Consider the following 21,193-nt stretch of genomic DNA (forward strand, 5'->3'; position numbering starts at 1 on the left):
TGCCTTTGGGCATCGTGGCCTCTCTGTGCGTCCTGATCTCTCCTTGTAAGGACACCAGTCACGTGGGATTACGGCCTCCTTAGGGGGCTGATTTTAACTTAATCACCTCTTTGAAGGTCGTATCTCCAAACACAGTCATCCTGTAAGGAGCTGAGGGTTAGGACTTCAACCTATGAATTGGGGGCAGGGTTGGGAAGTGGGATGCAGTTCAGTCCAGGCCACAGACACACTTTGGGAAAATGGAGGCTGTGACGCCAAGCGGTTTGCAGCAGTGAGGTGTCCAGCACGTGAATGCCCCTCCCTGACGCTTCTAGCCAGAACAGGATGGGGAGCAGGTGGTGTGTTTCTGTGACTGTCCACCTCTTTACCTAAATATTTGGGGGCAGCCTTATTAAATTTAATATGCAGATTATTTAAAAGCCCATCTTGGACTTGGTGTTGCTCACGTTTTCACCAGCTGGGCAAGAGGAAAGGCTGAGGTCGCAGTAGCGAATGTTTTCCTGGAAAGCTCAGTATGGTGAGTGGAGTAAGCAGGTCTGACGGCAGGTGTTCTGGGCAGTCAGAACGATGCGGGCTTCTCACCAGAGAACAGCTGTTAGCCACAGGTGGGCTGGAAAGCAAAGGTCAGTGATCAGCACGGACCAGCCCCTTTTCTAAAGCCATATCTGCAGAGAACTTAAGGTGTGTGGCGGCAAAGGAAACACCTTGCCTCTTTCGGGTTATGGGAATGGAATAAGGGAGCTTGGCTACATCACTGGGAAAGACTGGAAGAATTCTGAAAATCTCATCAAGGGCACTTATTCCATCCATCTCACAAAAAGATTCTGAACCATCCTATTTTTAGCTTTTTGAGCACTGTGTATCTTTCATTATAAACCTCTTTGGAAAATGGGAAGAGGAAAGAGAAACAGTAGACGTTATGGCTTGTAGCATTAAATGGGAGAATGAATGAGGGAAACCATAAAAGTCCAAGAACCCTCTTGCGATGTTCTAAAAATATTCTTCGGACCTATGAAACTTTTACAAGTTGTACTTATCTTGCATGGGATGAAATATCATCAAGAACCTTGGCCCAGCACAAAAGGAACATTTTTGTTTGTTTGTTTAAAAATTACCCAAAAACCCTACCATGGCACTGTGGGAACCGACTGCCTAATAAAACTTTCCGACTATGTGGACACGGAAAGCATCTGACACCAACAGAATTGCTGGGTCTTTTCTTGTAAAGAATGGTCTCTGGAGATCTGTGGTGTGTTGTGCATAATACAAAGTACACACAGCTGTGTGTGGTTAATGCTGGCACTGGGAGGACCAAGACCTCGAGGTCAATAAGAATCCGTACTAATATAACATCACTACTCATATAACAGCCGCCCCAACGGTACCTAACCATGCATCCCGAGAGCATCAGGTCGGAGGCCACGTGAGGGCCTCCCGGGCCGCACCCACCGCTCACTGAACTCGGGTCAACCTGTAAATGCATCCCTCTCAAGGACCTTTACATATGCTGCTCTCTTGGCCTGAAATATAAATCCCCCTTCACCATCGGCGTGGAGTTAAACTTTCCTTTGAAAATCCCTTGGATTCCAACCCGCGGTGTCTCAGGGAGTCCAGTCCTGTCAGTTGGATTGTTTTGCTGCTGCTTTGTTTGCACAGCAGATGAAGTAGTTGGTTTGTGTTTAGGCAGCCGATTTTAGAGCTCATCATAAACTCTGGAATTCTCCCCAGGAACTGAAATCAAGCGAAGGAAGAGAACGTCTGCATTTCTCACCTCCTGATTCTGCTCGGTTATGTGCTCATCCAGTGGCAGAGCAAGCCGCAGACACCCCTCACTGTTTAAACTGTTCTCTTTCTTGCCCTCTCCTCCTCTCTCTGTATTATTGGGTTTACCTAAGGTAAATACCTAAAGCCAAACAGATATAAAATAAATCCTCCGTGTTGCACTTACACTGAATCACAATTAAACATGTACTTGCCAGTCGCTCCTACGAGGCCGCGAGCTGCTTGGAATCAGGGCCTCTTTCCTCTCCACGTTTATATACACAGCACTGGCCCGAAGCGCTCAGGAAACGGTTCCTTGAATCAGTCAATAAAGGAGTGAATGAACAAAACATCAGATTATCCACAACTTTTCTGTTAAAAATAACTGAATTTTGTCACTGTACGTATAAAAAAGTAAATCTTATCGCTGACCTCATTTGTTACTTTCAGGGTCACCAGAAAGGGGCACTTACTCTGTAGGTTTCTCTGTGTGACTTGACAGGACATTATTACTTTTATCTTTTGGACTCCAGTTGTTTAATCCATTAGGTGGTATTCTTTTACTGACTCTTCCAGTTGATGGATGGAATTGACTATTCGTTTGGCATTAGAGACCGCTCTGACTGAAAGATGATTTATCGGACATGATCTATCTTTATCCACCTCTCCAACCAATAATATTAGACCCGGAACTGTTGTGTTTCATCCTGGGCATTTGTCGATTCCCCCCTGCATAGAAACAAGCTCTGATACCACACGACTTAAAAAATAGACAACCTGCTCTCATCCTATGTGACTCTCCAGATACTGTCTCTCAATGACTGCAAACCTTTTGGAAACGGGCCAGGCGCTGCTCTGCAGTCTCATCTCTCGCCCTGTCTTCTAATTGATGCTTCCCCTCAGGCCCCCAGGCCCCCTCGAAATCAGTGATACCCATGGAGGCAGGCACCGTCATCGTGTCTGTGTGTCTGCTCCGTACTGAAGTTCTAAGTAGTAATCGAGCCTTAATGATTTTACTTCCTGTAACACTTCACTCTTCTGATTTGCGCACCGCGACACGTACCTCTTTTTCTCCAAACCTTAAAAGGTCTTCCCTTGGAGACCCCTTAGCAGCCTTGATTTTCTTCTAGACCTTTAAATGTGGATGTACCCCGGGCTCCGCTGCGCTGCCTCCCTGTTAAACACTGGCACCTCAGGTCTTTATCCCACCTGCATGCCCATGCCGGTGCGTCCTGTCTGTCTGCTGCCTCCCAACCTCTCCAGCCTTGAGCTGACTCTCGTGCCTGGACTTGTACATCTTCTTCCTGCTTTACTCTCCGCGCCGCTATCTCGGGGACCCCCCCCCCCTCGCCGAACGTCCACCTGAGAACTCAGAATTTCGACCCCCTACAACGAGTTCCTCTCCCTTTCCAGTAAGTGGCACCGTCATCCAACTAGTTATCCTAACCGAAAACCTAGACGCTCGTGATTGTTCCAGTTTTCCTGGACCAGAGCGCGCTCGGGCTGTCAGCTCCACCGCAGGACAAGCTCAAAGCCCCTCCTCGCGTATCACTGCGGCTCCCCCAGCCGCGACCGCGACCGCCGTGTTCTCTCTCCTTAGGTAGGAAAGCTTCCCCGTCCCCTGCTTCTTCCACTCCTACTCTTGCAGTTCATTCCCACACAGCAGCTCGAGGGGCCCTTGGAGAAGGGAGATCAGACCGTGACCCTCGCCTTGGTTTCCCGTCACGGTCAGCGCAGAGTCCCCGCGGCCGCCCACGGGGCTGCTCCGCCAGCCTCTTCCCCGCCAGCCTCTCCCCGCGCACGTCTCAGACCCGCCAGGGGAGGTCAGGCCCTCCTCAGGGTCCGCCTCTTACTCCTCTGCCTGGAATATCCTTCCTTCAGACCCTTGCACGGCGACCTCCTTTTCTACAAGTGGCCTCCCCCGCCCAGCTGATCAAAAGGAATTCACTGGACTGAGACCGGCTCTTCTTTATTTTTTTATGATGATTACCAGTATCTAAAATTATCATTTTTAAAACGATAATTTATATTATTAAGTTATATTAATTTATGCTATCTTTATTTTTTAATTGAAGTATAGTTGCTTTACAATATCATGTCAGTTTCAGGTGTACAGCAGAGTGATTCAGTTATACATATACCTATCTATCTATATACCTATTTATTCTTTTTCAGATTCTTTTCCATGATAGGTTATTACAAGATACTGAGTAGAGTTCCCTGTGCTATACAGTAGGTCCTTGGTGTTTATCTATTTTATATATAGTAGTGTGTATATGTTACTCCCAAACTCCTGATTTATCCCTCCCCCTTCCCCCTTTGTCAACCCTAAGTTTGCTTTCTATGTCTGTGAGTCTATTTTTGTTTTGTAAATGAGTTCATTTGTATCTTTTTTGTCAGAGTCCACATGTAAGTGATGTCATGTGATATTTGTCGAAAATTATCATGTTACCCGACCTGTTTCAGTTATTTATGGTATGTGATATCCTGTCTTATTACTGGTGTAGCTCCAACACCTAGAACGATGCCTGTTAGATTATAGGCCCTTGGTGCTTAATGAGCATTTATAGAATGAATTAATAAGTCAATAAGTTGTTTCTAAATGTAGCATCTCTAAATATGAAAAGGGAGAGTTCATATATAAATAGGACACATTTTGGAACATTCTGTGAGAGAAAATCGGCTCTTCTGAAGCATGTGTAAAATACTTACCCCCAATAATTGGATTTTACTGATTTTTGTGTGTTTGTGAATGTACAAGTTTTCTAATCCTTTTGTTCTTTGTATAGTACTTAGGACAGAAGTTTCAGGTCAAAGGTTTCATGACATCATTTGAGAGCAAACTTCATGTCTTTATCTGGTTAATGATTCTTCAGTGGATACAAGTAATTATTAAATACTGGTGGTATCTTGAACAGACATAACAGTATTTTCTAATATTTAATGGTTTAATACATTATATTGATATTATATTATAATTATATATTATATTTATAATATAATATAATATATATAATATATAATATAATATTATATATTATATTATAATACATTATATTGGTATTAAAAATGACATATGTAACATATTTAATGGTTTAATACATTATATTGGTATTAAAAATGACATATGTAACATATTATATATGCTATAATTATAGGGAGATGAATACAAATAATTATATACACTTGTATAGAATATATGTGATTCTAACAATGTTTTCAGATGAACTTGTAAGCCCTTATGAAAATGTATACATGAAAATATCTGTGTAGCTAAACTATTGCTCTGTTTGTAAAATTAATCAGATCAGACACTGTGTTTTCCTAAACTGTGGTATAATGGAATGATCACAAGACTGTGGTTCAGAACATCAGGTTTCTCATCCAGCTTCTGGGCTAACGAGGGGCATGCTGAACAAGCCTTTGTTCCCACTAGAATGTAAGCTCCATCAGGCAGAGGTTCGTGTCGGTTGTGATCACTGCTGTATCACCAGCGTCCAGAAAAGGCAAGGACCAGTGCAAGTGCTGGACAGATATTTGCTGCATGAATTATACTTCTCCAAACGTACAGTTTCCACATCTATATAACAATGTTCCTTCCAGCCCTTACATTCCGGATAATAAGAGAGCCCTTGGAATATAAATCAGACAGATTCATGGCTGGAATTGTTTCCCCAGCTGTTACCCGGGCCTTCTACAATTGTCTAGTGCATCAGAGCTCTTGTGATGCATATCTATTAACATGAGTAAGACGAGAGGTAACGGCCCATGATTGCCATCTTCAGAAGGACTAAAACAAAAACGTTAAAATGAAAAACTATTACTCAAATCCACAAAATTAAATAAGTATAAAAGAAAGTTCAGTAACCAACCTCTTAAATGATGGTTTTGCAAAGTGTGTAGCACTTACATTTTGAAAGCTATGAAGGTTTAAAACTGCTGTAAGGATTCGGGAACACCCTGTAGATACACCTTTCTTTGAGAAAACTTGATATCGCCATTAAAAATACAAATTGATAAAGAACTCTTCACTTTTAAATTTTTTCTTTTCATTCATTGAACACGTATGTCATGACAACCACGTGTAACAGGTGTTAGGAAATGCAGGAGAGGCCAGGCTCTGACAGCCTCTCCCCATCATCTGGATGGCCAGGCACACAGAGCCTCCTGGCCGGACTCAGAACCAGCACCGGAAACACTGCAGAGGAAACCTGAGGACTGGGGGCTGCTGACCAGACAGCGGCCCCTCCTGACCATCGTCACTCAGCCTCCCCAGTACAGCCACCAGGACCAACCCAGCCGTGGGGGCCACCATCCAGTCCCTTCACGTCCTCCAGACTGATGCTTGATGAGACCTTGACCCCCTTTTTAATAAAACCATTGCTGCTCTGCCCCCGACACTCTCCATCCCCCTTCTCCTGCCTATTTTTATCTGTAGCACAGATTACCAGGCTTATTACGTATATTTGTTGATTTGATCATTGCCTTGCTTGTATACACACACGTATGTAAGCTCCATGACGGCAGAAAATCTGTTACTCATCAGTATATACCCAGCGCCTAGAACAGTGTGGGACACCTGGTTGGTACTTAGTAAATATTTGTTGGATGGATGGATGCATGGATGGGTAAATAAATGAACAACTGAATGAACAGATACTCTAACCTGAACCCCTTGCAGCTGATTCTCTTAACTGTTTCTCTCCAGTTTTCAGTATTCCCCCACCATATAGATTTAAAATGTGCCCTCATTTTTCTAGCTGTCAACCTCATGATTTTCCATAGAATTTGGTGTTCTGCCCTCGTTTATTGCCTCAGGCTGCCTGGGGTAAACATTTTTCACGATTCAAGTTGGCTCACTTGGGCAATACGCCCTGGGAGCTTGCCCCTTCCCCTCAGGTGGGGTGCGGCCAATATGCACGCAGGGATGGAATATTGCTCTACACGGTGACTTCATACAGGAGCTACATGTAAGAAGGAGGCACAGGATACACATAAACAAACACCCAGACTAAGCTAAACAGCACCCAGTGTGGCCAAAGGTGAAGTCCCTGCCTCGAGGAAGTGGACAAATTCTACAGTGACACGTCCAGTGAGCAACACAGAGACCAGAAAGAGGACAGGTGGAGAGTCCAGAGCCATAGGCGAGAAAATGGGTACGTCCATGGGAAGGTTGCTACAAGGTTTCTAAACGGCAAGTTAGAAACAGTTAATAAGATCAAACAGATTCCTACCCATTCACTAGCATTTCAACTTCTAAAAATTTGCTCTATAAAGACTCCTGTAACCACTGGAAACATCCCAAATGCTCATCAGTAAAGAGATGGTTTAATTGTGATGCCACATAACCATACAATGAAACAGTACCATCTTTAAAAGAATATAGACCTGTTTGTATTGTATAATTGTGTTTAGTGGGATGAGAAAATGCACTTTCTTATGAGAGCTGTGACTCATACCACTGTTCGAGATACTAAGGATAACGGTGAGGGATATTCCCCACGTCCCCCTCCTTGTAGAAATTAATTTCAAATTGGTGAAACAACAACAAACAAACAAATGAAGCTTTACTAGCAGACGGAGCAGCGTCATGAAGAAATATAAAGTGTGGCAAGGGGATAAAGAATGATGAGGATAAGAAAAAGCCTCCCTGAGGAGGTGATGTTGGAGCAGAGCCCTGAATAAACAAGAAAATCAGAAGGACAGACTCAGGGCAAAGCGCCCAGAAGCAGCATGCTTGGGGTGTCCAAGCAAATGCAAGGAAGGCAGCGTTGAGGGAAGGACAGTGACCACGTGGGATGGGGGGAGGGAAGGTCTGAGAGGCAACCAGGGACCCGATCATATGCATTTTGGAGCCATGATAACAGTTTGGACTTTCTTTTAATTTTGATTGATAAACCATCAGAAGATCTTGAGAAGGGAGTGACATGTTCCAATTTACGCAGCATGACTGTTATATAGAGAATATTCCACATTGAGTCCATAGGCTATAACCCACGACATCTTTTGTTAGACAATTTACAAAAGTGTTGCAGTGACCCAAAATGAGAGGAAAACGTTCAGTTTTCATACAGTTTATTTAGGAATGTTTTTAGGCATCTTCTTCACAGGGGTTTTATGAGGACTGAAAAGGTTATATGTATACACATATGTATGTATTTTATGGATGTGGTTATGTACATAGAGCATGTTTCATATATCATTCATGGGTATTAAATGATACTATGTGAAAATAAAATGGAAAGAAAACGAGAAATGCATATAGAATGTGTAGGTAGAAAAAGCATGGCAGGTTGTAAAAGTCTAACGGTTTGTCTAACCTTTCGATATTGCTCTAATCAAATAAATGTTTTAGGATTCCACATCCTTGCTGTGAATAGTATACTGGCTCGTGCATTTCAAAGGGGCTCAAGAAAGTTGCTCTGAACTTAGAGTTTATCAAGGAAATAATCAGCCAGTATGATTCACAGTGCAAAAAGAGAGACAGCCCAAAACTGCTGTCAGAAGGCTACAGCTGGGGTGAAAGGCCACGCATAGCTGCGAAGCCTGGAATTAAGATAGTACCTGTTCTGCCTACATAGGTTACCTCTGTGTCATGTCAGATGAGATCGTCTATGTTACGGTGTTGCAAAAATCTTTAAATAAGGTGCTGCTTTTTTTTTCTTTGTGAGGACTGGCAGTACCAACACAGCGGTATTTTTCACGCTGAGTTCCAAGTGCCTCTTCTCTTTTAAAGGACATGGTCCATTCATTTAGGTTTGTCCCTATGCAGTTGGAGCATCCCTGATTAGGAGAAACCTGTTAGGTTCCACAGAACGGTTCGTGCAAAATCCAGTTTTTCACTGAAGTTGACAACTTCAGCAGCAGTAATACAAGGAGTGCATTTTGCCTTATTGGGATACAGACAGTTGGTCTGCCTTCCGCTGCTACCCCCTTGGCCAAAGCATCCTTTGGCAAAGAGATTGAATTAATCAGAGTATTCTCTTGGACACTACTTTTCTGCGTAGATTTTTAATTATATGCATAACTAACTATCGTACTTGCGGAATCAATCGATATTCAGGGGGAATCGTCTAAAACAAACTTAGAGTTTCTTTTACTCTCTCCTGTCAGAGTCAGGCCACAAGAAGTTAAAAAGCACCATCCAGAGAAGCACAGAGACGGGCATGGCAGCCGAGATGAGAAAGATGGTGAGGCAGCCGAGCCGGGAGTCTACGGACGGCAGCATCAACAGTTACAGCTCCGAGGGAAAGTAAGAGGCTTCTGCACACCCACGTGGCCCGGGGCCAAGGGTCCTGCAGTCACAGGGCAGTCAACAAGGCCGCCAGGGTGATCCTGCAGCTTCCTTATACAGCCAGGAGGTCAACCATCCATTTGAAAACAGCCTGACCTCTTTGGATAATACACACACACACACACACACACACACACACACACACACACACACACACACACACACACACGGACACACACACACACACACACACACACACACACACGGACACACCTCTGCCCCTGGTCACACAGACATTTCAAAGGGATGAAGAGGGCGGGTGAACGTGAATAAACGGACCATGACCGGATGTTTATTGTAGAAATGCCACATTGAATGGATTCTTTCATATGGGAAATTCATTGTCTGGCCCAGTTACCAAAATCTGAATTAAAACTTAGAGGTGTGGAACTAATTGCCCATATTCCTACTTTTCTCCAAACTATTTTGGGCTCTAAGTTGTTGTAAGTCTAACGTTCTCATAATAGCAACTTCAAACTTCTTGTTTTTAAAACATCACAAATTCATTTTTACCTTAGGAAAAAAGGCCCAGAAGCTATCTGCTTCATTATTTTTCTGATTAAAGAATTTTAGTTAATCCTGAAATTAATTAATTTTGAAAAAATATAACTAGAATTTTGTTTTGGTTACTTGACATGATTTTTACCATTTCATCTAGATCTTGCACAAAACCTGCATTTTCCAGTGCTTGAGAATTTTTCTGGTAAAATTGAACTTTTACTAAGATGATAGATAACAAGTAATTAGTATCCTACGGTGGGTTACTTGGGGATTGACCATGTACAAGTTTTCCGTAATTATTTATTACCATTCAAATATCTTTTACTAATTAATATTAACGATTTATTTTACTTTACTGGCATTTTTCTATTCTGTTCAGAAAATGAAGCACATTCTGCCAAGTTAATGTTCATGCTAGACTTTCCCATCCTAAAACTAGTGAATCCCTTTATCTGCTCCAATGAGTGATATGCGTCCTCCCAGCAAGATACAGCCAAGAACAAAAATCAGCAGGCATGATGTTATGTAGTTAAACTTGCTGACAAAGTACCAATATTTGCTGAAGTATTATGAAGCAATCTACAACTAGAAAACTAGAGACACTATTTTCGGATATAAAAATGAACGAATCTAGATTGGGATTGACATATACACACTACTGTATATGCAATAGATAACTAATAAGGACCTACTGTATAGCACAGGGAACTCTACTCAATACTCTGTTATGGCCTATATGGGAAAAGAATCTTAAAAAGAGTGGATATACGTGTATGTATAACTGATCCACTTTGCTGTACACCTGAAACTAACACAACATTGTAAATCAACTCTACTCCAATAAAAATTTTTAAAAAGTAAAAATTAACAAACCTAATAATATTTACCATGAATAAGCCACTTAACCTCTCATAGATTTATTTTATAGTCTCTAGATGGGATAATAATTAATACCCTAATTCCTTTGATTGTGAAGAAATAATATGTGTGAAAGCACACTGGAAACAATCAATCCTTATAGAAACCTGTTTATTCAAAAAAATACTTATTGAAGTCCAACTATGTAACAAGCCTGGTTCTTGTTACCCAGGAGATGTCAGTAAACAAGAGCACAGTCACTGCTCTGGGAGAGCCTGTAGCCTGGGGCTCCAAGCAGTCCTGGTGTTGTGAGAAATAGACCTACGTTAACCAATTCATTTCCATTTGAATTAAATAAAAATCTCAGGTAATATGAAATTTTAATTCTTTCAAAAATGAAGAAATTAAACATTTTGATTTGTAAATAAGAATTTGTACTATGCTATATCTATTCAAGAAATTATTAGCCATTTCTTAACATTTAGCATTAACGTTACTTAACGCTCAGGAGCAATTATTTATGTATTAGTTCATGACATAAAATTTTGCACCTTGTATCTTACGTCAGTGATACATTTACGTAGGGATTTGTATTTGTAAAGTGTGCAGAAAAATTACTACAGTAAAAACTATAACTGAGCTCTCCTGAATAGAACATCAGGTCTTTTTTTAAACTTTTTATTTTTTATTGGAGTATAGTTGATTAACAACGTTGTGTTAGTTTCAGGTGAACTTAGGGAGGGAGGCAGGGGAGGGATAACTGGTAGTTTGGGATTGACATGTACACACTGCAATATTTAAAATGGATAACCAACAAGGACCTACTGTATAGCACAGGGAACTCTGCTCAATACTATGTAACAACATCAGGTCTTAAATTGATAGTTTAGACCTTTTCGCAATCAGTGCTGGGCTTCATGGGCTTGGTTCAGAGGAAATGCAAAGAATCAGTAAGTAAAGCGATTGCCTAAGTACTGTTTGATTCATGACGAGAACTCGTCATCTAATGGAAGCTAATGAAAAGAATTCTAGAAGATCTAATGTCTTGATTTTTGTCCTTTTGGTAATAGCTTAATATTTCCTGGAGTGAGACTAGGAGCGGATAGTCAATTCAGTGATTTTCTCGATGGACTGGGACCCGCCCAGCTTGTTGGCCGCCAAACCCTCGCCACCCCTGCAATGGGTAAGAATAATTTTTTTCTGTAGTTAAACTGATGTTTCATGCTTGATAAGATCATCTAAAGTAACATAATAAAAAAATAATAATATAATAAAGTAGCATAATAGTAATACAAGAGAGAAGCAACATTTTAGCTCAGGTGTTGCAGGTTTCAAATGAGTACTCTCATTTCTAATGCATTTTTCTAACTTGAGCTATGCAAAGTGAATAAAGTTAGTCATTAATCTCTGAATTATCAAAATTCTGTTAAGACAGAGAGTCTACAGTAAGTCCAAATGTAGGAGAAGGGTAGAATTTTATAGCACGGAAAAAACGATGGATTATTCAATCAAGGAGATTGGCATAAGTGTCTAGCTATGCAAAAAAATATTAATGAAATTACCTCCCTACTTCAGAACTTAAAAAAAATAATGCTTGAGGGGCTTCCCTGGTGGCGCGGTGGTTGAGAATCTGCCTGCCAGTGTAGGGGACACAGGTTCGAGCCCTGGTCCGGGAAGATTCCACATGCCGCAGAGCAGCTAAGCCCATGCGCCACAACTACTGAGCCTGCGCTCTAGAGCCCGCAAGCCACAACTACCGACACCTGCGTGCCTATAGCCCGTGCTCTGCAACAAGAGAAGCCACCGCAATGAGAAGCCCGCGCACCGCAACGGGGAGTAGCCCCTGCTCGCCGCAACTAGAGAAAGCCCGCGCGCAGCAACGAAGACCCAACGCAGCCGAAAACAAATTAATTAATTTTTTAAAAAATTTGGACTCAATTGTAAAGGAGAAACGGGGTGTAGAAAGACACTGGAAAATACTGAAAATCGCTTAAATTAATGTTTCTATACTCTTGGAGTGGGAAAGAACTTCCAGACCAAAGCCAGATAAACGTCTACTAGCAAAATATGCCATATGTAAAGTTTAAAAAGATGATAAATGGAGAAAATTGTATGCAACATGTGAGATAGGTATTTCCTGAAGAACATGAGATTCCAGCTTGAAAGAACCCATAGAGTAGTCAGCAAAACGCATGAGAATAGGTCAACACAAAGACATCACCGTGAGATTTTACAGCACCAGAGGTTGACAGAACACCCCACAAGTTTCCTAAGAGGAAAAATAATTTTATGCAGACTATCAAAACTCTGCTTCTCATTGGACTCTTCAATAATAATACTGGGGGCTTCCCTGGTGGCGCAGTGGTTGAGAGTCCACCTGCCGATGCAGGGGACACGGTTCGTGACCCGGTCCGGGAAGATCCCCCATGCCGCGGAGCGGCTGGGCCCGTGAGCCATGGCCGCTGAGCCTGTGCGTCCGGAGCCTGTGCTCCTCAACGGGAGAGGCCACAGCAGTGAGAGGCCCACGTACCGCAAAAAAAAAAAATAATAATAATAATAATACTGGAATCCAGAAGATGAACATGGCCTTCGAAATTCTGGGTAACAATTGATTTCCAATGGAGACTAAAATTGCCAGTCAAATCATCAAGTAAGTAGGAGGCTAGAATAAACACATATTCAGACAGGAATGACCTCAAAACATTTTCCTTATACCCAACATTGCTCGGAAAGCTATTGGAGGATATACTTCAACAACATGAACTAAGTGAATGTACAAATTGTGAACGAAAAAAGAGGAATATGACATCCAGTAAATAAATGCTTCCACACAAGAGAGCAATGGGTGGGATACCCAGGACGGTAGTGAAGGAAAATGTAATAAAACAGCTGCAACGGGCTTTATAAGCAACCTGTCCAAGCTGTATCGATAGCATGTCAGATTCATAAGACAGAATCTATAGAACACCTGATATACTTGATTTTATGGAAGAGATAAACAACCAGGAGAGAGTAAGGGGTTGAATCAGTGATACATCCCTAAAAATGTCAGCAAGGGCTTTTTAAAAGACACTTAGTGGGTGTAGGAAAGAAGAAGAGAGTCTAAGAAATGAGAAGTAATCATGGTACTCCAGTTCACTCGGCTACAAATAATGTTGCCTAATCATAATATAAATAGTGATATTGGGAGAAGAGGATGACAGAAAATGTCAAGTATATGGTGGGGGTAGGAAGCAGTGAGAGAGAGCAAAATTGGGGGTCAATAATGATATCTAAAACTGAAGAAAAAAGGAAAATATATGTACGGTATTTAGAGATAGGGATGCAAATGCCAAAAAGTAAAAAATAAATCAGTTAAAATACTGAGAATTTTGAAAACCGTGACCTTTGGAAGGCAAGAGGTTGAGAGAAAGGCCGGGAATATTTTATACTAATAACAAGTCTTAGAGAACAGTTTGACTCTTTAAACTATGTGTGTATGTGATTAAAACAAAAACAAAAACCCAAGAGTCCAGGAGCTAAGGTCTGAAACAGAATTATTATAAACAATAAACGATAAGCTGATAAACAATTCAGAACCACAGCATTGATCAATGGACCAGGCAAGTAAAAGGAGTTCACAACTGAGAAAGTAGAGATGATTCAACCAACTAAAAACAATTTAGAGGGCTTCCCTGGTGGCGCAGTGGTTGAGAGTCCGCCTGCCAATGCAGCGGACGTGGGTTCGTGCCCCGGTCCGCGAAGATCCCACATGCCACGGAGCGGCTGGGCCCGTGAGCCATGGCCGCTGAGCCTGCGCGTCAGGAGCCTGTGCTCCGCAACGGGAGAGGCCACAACAGTGAGAGGTCCGCGCAAAAAGCAAAAACAAAAAAAACAACAACTTAGAAATAATTATATTTAACGTTTTCGGGGATAAAGTATCGTATCGTTCAGAAAAAGTTGAGCATCTTATAAAAATAGGTAAAGGACATAAACAGGCAATACAAAAGAAGGAATAAAAATTGAAAATATTTAGAAATATGTTCAACCTCCCTAATAATCAAAGAAATTCTACTTATAACTTTTTGAATGTCAGATTGGCAAAAAGTAGGCATGTTGCTCATAACAGTATTAGTGGGCTGAGGGAAATGGGAAAGACAGATTCTTCTGGTCACAGTACAAACTGGTACAACCTTTCTAAAGGATGTTGGCAATATACATGGCATTTTTAAATGTCCATTCAATTAGACCTAACAATTTAAAATCTGGGAATTTATGCTCAAGAAATGCAAAAATGCTCAAGGGTGCAAAAATTCTTTATAAAGCTGTTCATTCTAATGCTGCTTATGATGACAGCAATGTAGATAACCTGTATTTCCATCCAGAGGGATCTGGTTAAATAGGTAATGACATGCCCATTCAGTGGTTCATACAGTCAATAAATTGAGGCTATATGGTCATGGTGGATAGATAGACAGATATATAGATAGATACATAGATGCATAGATAGCTACATAGATACACGTATAGTTAGAGAGATAGAGATGGATAGATTGACACATAGATATAGTGATAGAGAGATAAAGAAAGAAGGAAGGGAGGGAGGGAGGGAGGGAGGGAGGAAAGGAAGGGAAGAAGGAGGAAAGAATGAATGAACTTGGGAAATTGCTAGGATATTTACCAAAACATTAATGGAGGTTTTCTCTAGATAATGGAAACACAGATAATTGTACTTCTTATTAAGAAGTATTATATAATAGATGACATAAAGGATAAGAAATCTTATTAGAGTACAAGAATCACTTAAATGCTTCAGTATTGTTGCAGTTAAGTAATTTGTAAACCAGTATGAGACTCCCATAAGTTAGATCAGCACCAGAAAAATGAAGAGAAACATTTCAAAACCTGATTTGGAGGTAGGGAAAGAAAATGGTATAGGGGAGCTCAAAATATTAGTTATTTATGAAGATCATGAAATTTGGAGTCTCTTATGGACCTCTATTTTTTTAACTGCATGTGACTGCAAAGAAGCTGAAACATTTTGCTTCCTCCACTCACAGGTGATATACAAATTGGAATGGAGGATAAAAAAGGCCAATTAGAAGTTGAAGTGATTAGAGCACGAAGCCTCACGCAAAAGCCTGGATCCAAATCCACACCTGGTAAGGAGCGGTGTTGCCGTTTGGACAAGAGAGTCTCACATGGGCAAAAACTCAAAACATTGGCTGCATTTGAACTTCACATGCTCTGTTTTTTCATTATCTGATTGATTAACAAGGCAGCTTTTCTATGTTCTTTCATTGTGGATCAAAGAAAAGCGGATCTCCGGAGCCTGTGCTCCGTGGCAGGAGGGGCCACAGCGGTGAGAGGCCCGCGTACCGCAAAAAAAAAAAAAAAAAAGGAACAACATAAAAGTGGATCTGGGTTTTCCTTGCACAGTTACTCTGTCAGGAAATATTAGGAAGAGTCTTGTTGTATTAAGACAAAGTTTAGTTATGATGGCTTCTTAGCTGTGTCAGTTATTTTTTTTTCTGCCCATTTATAAATGCGGGATAAAAATTCAGTTCTAATCACAGAAAGGATGAGCTTTTAGATATAAAATGTGCTTTAAGATATAAACCTGTTTTGTATTGCCAGCCATAAACCAAGTCAGTCAGAATCTTAGGATAACTTTACATGCATTTACTTCAAAAGAGGAGAATGGCGTTAGTGGTAACATATGGGTTTTAAGGGATAGAATTTATGGAACACTGAAAATTTTAAATGGTTTAAATAATCAATGGGAAACTTTCAACAAGCATCTCTATTTGTCTAAGGAAGCATTCTCTAATAAAAACAATTTAACTTGAAGGATTAACTTCTTATCTGTTAATGTTACCTTTGTTCAGCTCCATACGTCAAAGTGTATCTTTTGGAGAACGGGGCCTGCATAGCCAAAAAGAAGACAAGAATTGCACGAAAGACCCTTGACCCCTTGTATCAACAGTCCCTGGTTTTTGACGAAAGTCCACAGGGTAAAGTCCTTCAGGTCAGTCATAGCTGGTTTGACTTTTTGCACTGTAACGGGCCCATTATCCATATCAACATTGAAGAGCTGGTGCAACAGGAAGAGAATAAAGTCCAAATTGTTCATTTACAATATAAGTAATATATGCTCTCAAAATATCTTTTGGTTCTAATGGAAAACAAGATTTTAATTTTCACTCTCCTTTTCTTCCTTCTCTCCATTCTCTTCTTTTACTTCTGCTCTATTTCCCATCCATTTCCTCTCCTAGGTAGGTAGATAAATAGATGATAGATAGATAGATAATTGATAGATAGATAATCAGGACAACCAGTGCCAATACTAGTTTATTGAGTGAGACATGGGATTCAAAGAGGAAGAAAGGAAAGGACCAGAAAATATTCAGGACGGGTTGAATGTCAGGTGTATTGTTAGGTGCTTCCTTTTCTAAATGTTCTGACTCCAATTATTCCCATTTTAACGATTATGTCTGAGGGTCACAGAGATTAAATAACTTGGCAAGGTTACTCAGTAAATTGAAACGGGAAGATTCACCATCCCTGCCTGTGGAAAACAGTTGAGTGAGTTCATTTGGGAACCTCCACTGGGGATTAAAGGGTTGGAAACAGAACCTGGAGCAAGTGTAATGGAAATCTTACCTGACACCAAAAGGAGACAGAAGGTGGTAATTGTCAGTGAGGTCACTGACTTATTAACCTTCTGATCAAGCCAACATTGTCAGGCAAGTCCTCAAGGGCACCAGCTTACAATTATTGTTCAACTTGCCCCTTCACTAACAAGTCCATAATCTAAAAGAAATTTAATGAGTATTCTCATCCTTTGCTCATACTCCGCCATCCACGCACGCCATGGTACAGGGCGTTGGGTTGTTTCGCCCTCCTAGCTTGCACACATTTTCATTTGTATATCTGTGTGACCCCGCACTTTGCTTACTAGATCGTAGTTGCTAAAGACGGTTTTGAATTTATATATACATAAACTTGCGTATTTATTTTTAACATGGTTTATGTAGACAATACACTCACTGACCAGGGAAACGTGATTTGCGTTCCATCACATCTAAAAATCCTGGTGACGTGTCTCTTGGAGTACCTGAAGGATAGTACCTTTTTATTACTATACCTCCTTGGTCTTAGTTATATTCACTTCCCCCGCTTCCCTCACTGGCTCACTTTTACAGAATAGTTTGCTTTAAACTGTTCACACATGAAGGAGAGAAGCTCAGGCTTTACTGCAGTTGTCTGTCTCTGCAGGTGATTGTCTGGGGAGACTACGGCAGGATGGATCACAAATGCTTTATGGGCGTGGCCCAGATCTTGTTGGAGGAACTGGATCTTTCCAGCATGGTCATCGGCTGGTACAAGCTCTTCCCCCCGTCATCACTGGTTGAACCCACGCTCACCCCCCTGACCCGCCGGGCTTCCCAATCATCTCTGGAAAGTTCCACCGGCCCCCCCTGCATCCGGTCCTAATGAACTCACACCAGTAAGACTCTACCTTCAGGATAATAATCTGAACCGAGATATTTCATGATCGAAAGAATGGTTGGAGACAGACAATCAACTTGTGTTTTGCTGGTAGTCGTGTTTCAATAATACGTCCCTATCGTTGTTTAAAACCTGGCTTCACATGACAGAACAAGGCAGTTATCAAATACAGGAAGTCAACGTGCTAGTGAGAATCACTGATGCTTCTGACAAATGAGAGAGGGGAAACTGCAAATTCACACACACACACACACACACACACACACACACATCCCAAATTGAACTGGAAACTCTCACTCTGTGAAAAGCTGTATTGTACCGGTTTTTTGCACAAACCACAAGCAGTGTTATTTCCCTGGGGTTGACAAGTTTTGTTTATTTGTGTGTTGTTTGTTGATTTCGTTTTCTTGATTTGTTTCGGTTTGGTTTTCACTGTATTTGTTATTTCCACTCGTGTTTGGCTGTGTCATGACAGACAGGCCTAGTGATATTTACAGAGACCCTTCCTTTCTTTTTCCAAAAGCACCAAAAAAAAGGGCTGAAGCAGTCTCTGTAGCATCTCCTCAGAGTGTGTACAAGACAAGATGAGGCCAATGCAGGGTTTCACTAGCTTTCGCTTTATGATCCTTCAAGGTTTTATGTGTAGAAACCCAGAAAACAAAACGTTATCTTCCAAAAACAAACAACCACAGCATCACTTTTTTTGAATGAAGCGCGTATCTGTTTGCATTCTAAAACATTATTTATGTTTTCCACTGTTTTGCATGGAATACTTTTACAGAACCGAGCCTGCAGCTAGTGCTAGGAGCTAAACTAACAGCATCAGGGCACCTTGGAAACACTCCTGGTAATGCCTTTTCCTTCCTGACATCCAAAAAAAAAAAAAAAGACAAGACAAGTATATGCTCATGTGTACAAACCGTATGTTTGACTTCCCAAAACGGTGACTAGAAATGGACTTGAGCCTCAGACACTTTAAGCAATGCCCGGGCTCCTCAGCCATGTCTCAGTGTAGACACACCACCTGTCCCGGAAAGAGCATGGTATGGGCTGTTAATATTCCACTGGAAATTCCAGTCAAAATATTCTGCACTAAACGAATGTTTTTTATCCAATTTTAATTTACATTTCTTTGAGATCGATGCAAGCACAAAGCTTGATTTTTTTAATGCAAAGTATCTTACTTTGGGGTGGGGGGGCGGGAAATGAAACAAAGTCCAATTTCAATTTGCATTTTCTTCATCTGAGTTTTTCTCGGCCTTGAATTCCCTTGTGACCTTCTGTATATGTGCTACCAACTGCAGGCTCTGCAGGTGCGTTGAGATCTTCTCCCTCCTTTTACGGGTCCCTCCACTTTTGTGATTTCACAGATAGAGCAGCATGACTTGGAACTGTTCAAAGCTGCATGCACGTTTTGTAAAAAAAAAAAAAGAAAAGAAAAGAAAAGAAAGAAAGAAAAAGCGAAGAAAAGAAACAAAAGGTTATTTAATAATGTATGTTAGTTCCACATAGGCCAGCTTGTATGTTGCATGTACTTGTACAGTTTGCTTGTTAATTACTCTACTGAAATAACCAAGAAATCTAAGCCATCCATTTTTTGTTATAGACATTTTACAGGTTTCAGCCAGACTCAGTATGTGAGTCGGGAGTGAAATGTCTATAGATGGACTTTATTTTTTACCCTCTGGAAAACGTGATGTAGTATGGACCAAATTCCTTCTAATAAATATTTTGGTGTAGACTCCTCCTGTGGGGCTGTAACACATGTAGACACTGTGTACACATAGATTTTAATCCATAGACATACTGCCTGCACCAAGTGAATTATTTATTATTTACACACGCCAGAACGACCTGCCCATCGTTCCCAGGGCACAGATTGACCACTGGTCACCATGCTGAGCAGGAAGGACTGAAGCATTGGTGTACTTCTACTAGATTCCGTTCTGTCTTAGTGGCCAACAATCAACTGATTCTAATTGGGTAGTATCTTTCTATTTTGACCACTTGTCTTAACACTCCCCTGTGCTTTTAAATGAACTTCCAACTCATGTATGTAAACATGTTTAATAAAATTTACTTTTCATGTCAGTCGGCAGCCATCTGTGTTCTGTGTTTTGCCAGATATTCATTGTGGGTTCTACGGGGCAAGACGGGGAGCCAGATCGCAGGAAGGGAGGTGGGGTTTGTCATCTGCTGGGGACACTTGACTTGTCACCACACCGTTTGTGTCTTAATCTCCGGCTCAATGGGTACTTTGCATCACGTACAAGTTTTCACTTTGTCAGCTTGTCTAAGTGAGCACGTGACTATACTTCTGAAAAGTGGCATTATTAAAAACAATAAATCTCAGTAAGAATCAAATGGAAGGTTGTTTTTCTGCTGCTGTTTAAGTGCGCTGTTGTCCAATTGCCAAATCATTTCAAGTACGATGCAACACGTCAAAAGCATTAATTCCTGCATCTCTCGTGGAAGTGTCTGGTTCCTCTTTCCGTCAGTTCCATCTGGACCCCTGACCGATTTGTAGAACTTTGCCTTAGAGTTGGTCAACTTAACCAACCAAGCAATTCATTAAATCGTCTTCAACAGAATCTTAGGGAAAAAAATATATCTTCAAAGATAATAGGTGAGTCTCCAGAAGTAATATGTTAAAGAAAAATTATTGACTTTCTTAATTTAATTTCATGATATTTTCTTTTCTTCCCCCCAAATGTGTTCCTATATGATGCTAAACCTGGCCTCTGTATACCTACACCTAATTAAATCTCAGAGACAGAGTTTTGAGTGAAAGAGGAAAGAATAGCTTTATTGCTTTGCCAGGCAAAGGGGGCCACAGTGTGCTAATGCCCTCAAAACTGTGTGTCCTGCCCTGGAGTGGGTAGTGAGTGCTCAAGGAGCAGGGCGTGGTCAGCTCATGGACATTCTTTTGATTGGTTGGTGGTGAGGTAATCGGGAGTCGGCATCATTAACCTTCTGGTTCCAACTGGTCTGGGGTCTACGTGCTTATGGGCAGCGTACAGTTAACTTCTCCCATCTGTTGGGGGTTTTGGTATCTGCAAAACAGCCCAAAGACATTGTTATGTATATCCCTTGAGGGGAACCAGGACCCTGCCCCAAGGCTGCACTATTGTTTCCTGACTACTCCTCCTGTGTCTCTGCATCCCCTCCCTTCCCTGATTAGCAACTGTTTGAACCTGCCCTTTGGAACTCAGGGAAGGTTCTGGAGGCTGAATGAAGCCTATTTCCTGTAATCAAGAAACGGGGGACACAGGAAGGCTTGTGTGCCCG

General features: G+C 41.3%; 1 protein-coding gene across 40 annotated transcripts in view; it reads left to right on the plus strand.

The window, feature by feature from the left end:
- Positions 1–18,500, plus strand: part of RIMS1 (regulating synaptic membrane exocytosis 1) — a 479,788-nt gene extending 461,288 nt beyond the window's left edge. For all 40 annotated transcript variants that reach the window (XM_019929180.3, XM_033867415.2, XM_033867413.2 and 37 more), the window contains 5 exons: positions 8,875–9,013; positions 11,485–11,597; positions 15,454–15,555; positions 16,282–16,421; positions 17,672–18,500. In XM_019929180.3, coding sequence (XP_019784739.1) covers positions 8,875–9,013; positions 11,485–11,597; positions 15,454–15,555; positions 16,282–16,421; positions 17,672–17,890 — 713 coding nt within the window. In that variant the 3' untranslated portion in view covers positions 17,891–18,500. The remainder of the gene's footprint in view (positions 1–8,874; positions 9,014–11,484; positions 11,598–15,453; positions 15,556–16,281; positions 16,422–17,671) is intronic.
- The last annotated feature ends 2,693 nt before the right edge of the window (positions 18,501–21,193 follow it).

The sequence above is a fragment of the Tursiops truncatus genome, chromosome 12 (assembly GCF_011762595.2).
Source record: "Tursiops truncatus isolate mTurTru1 chromosome 12, mTurTru1.mat.Y, whole genome shotgun sequence".
NCBI classification, from domain to species: Eukaryota; Metazoa; Chordata; class Mammalia; order Artiodactyla; family Delphinidae; genus Tursiops; species Tursiops truncatus.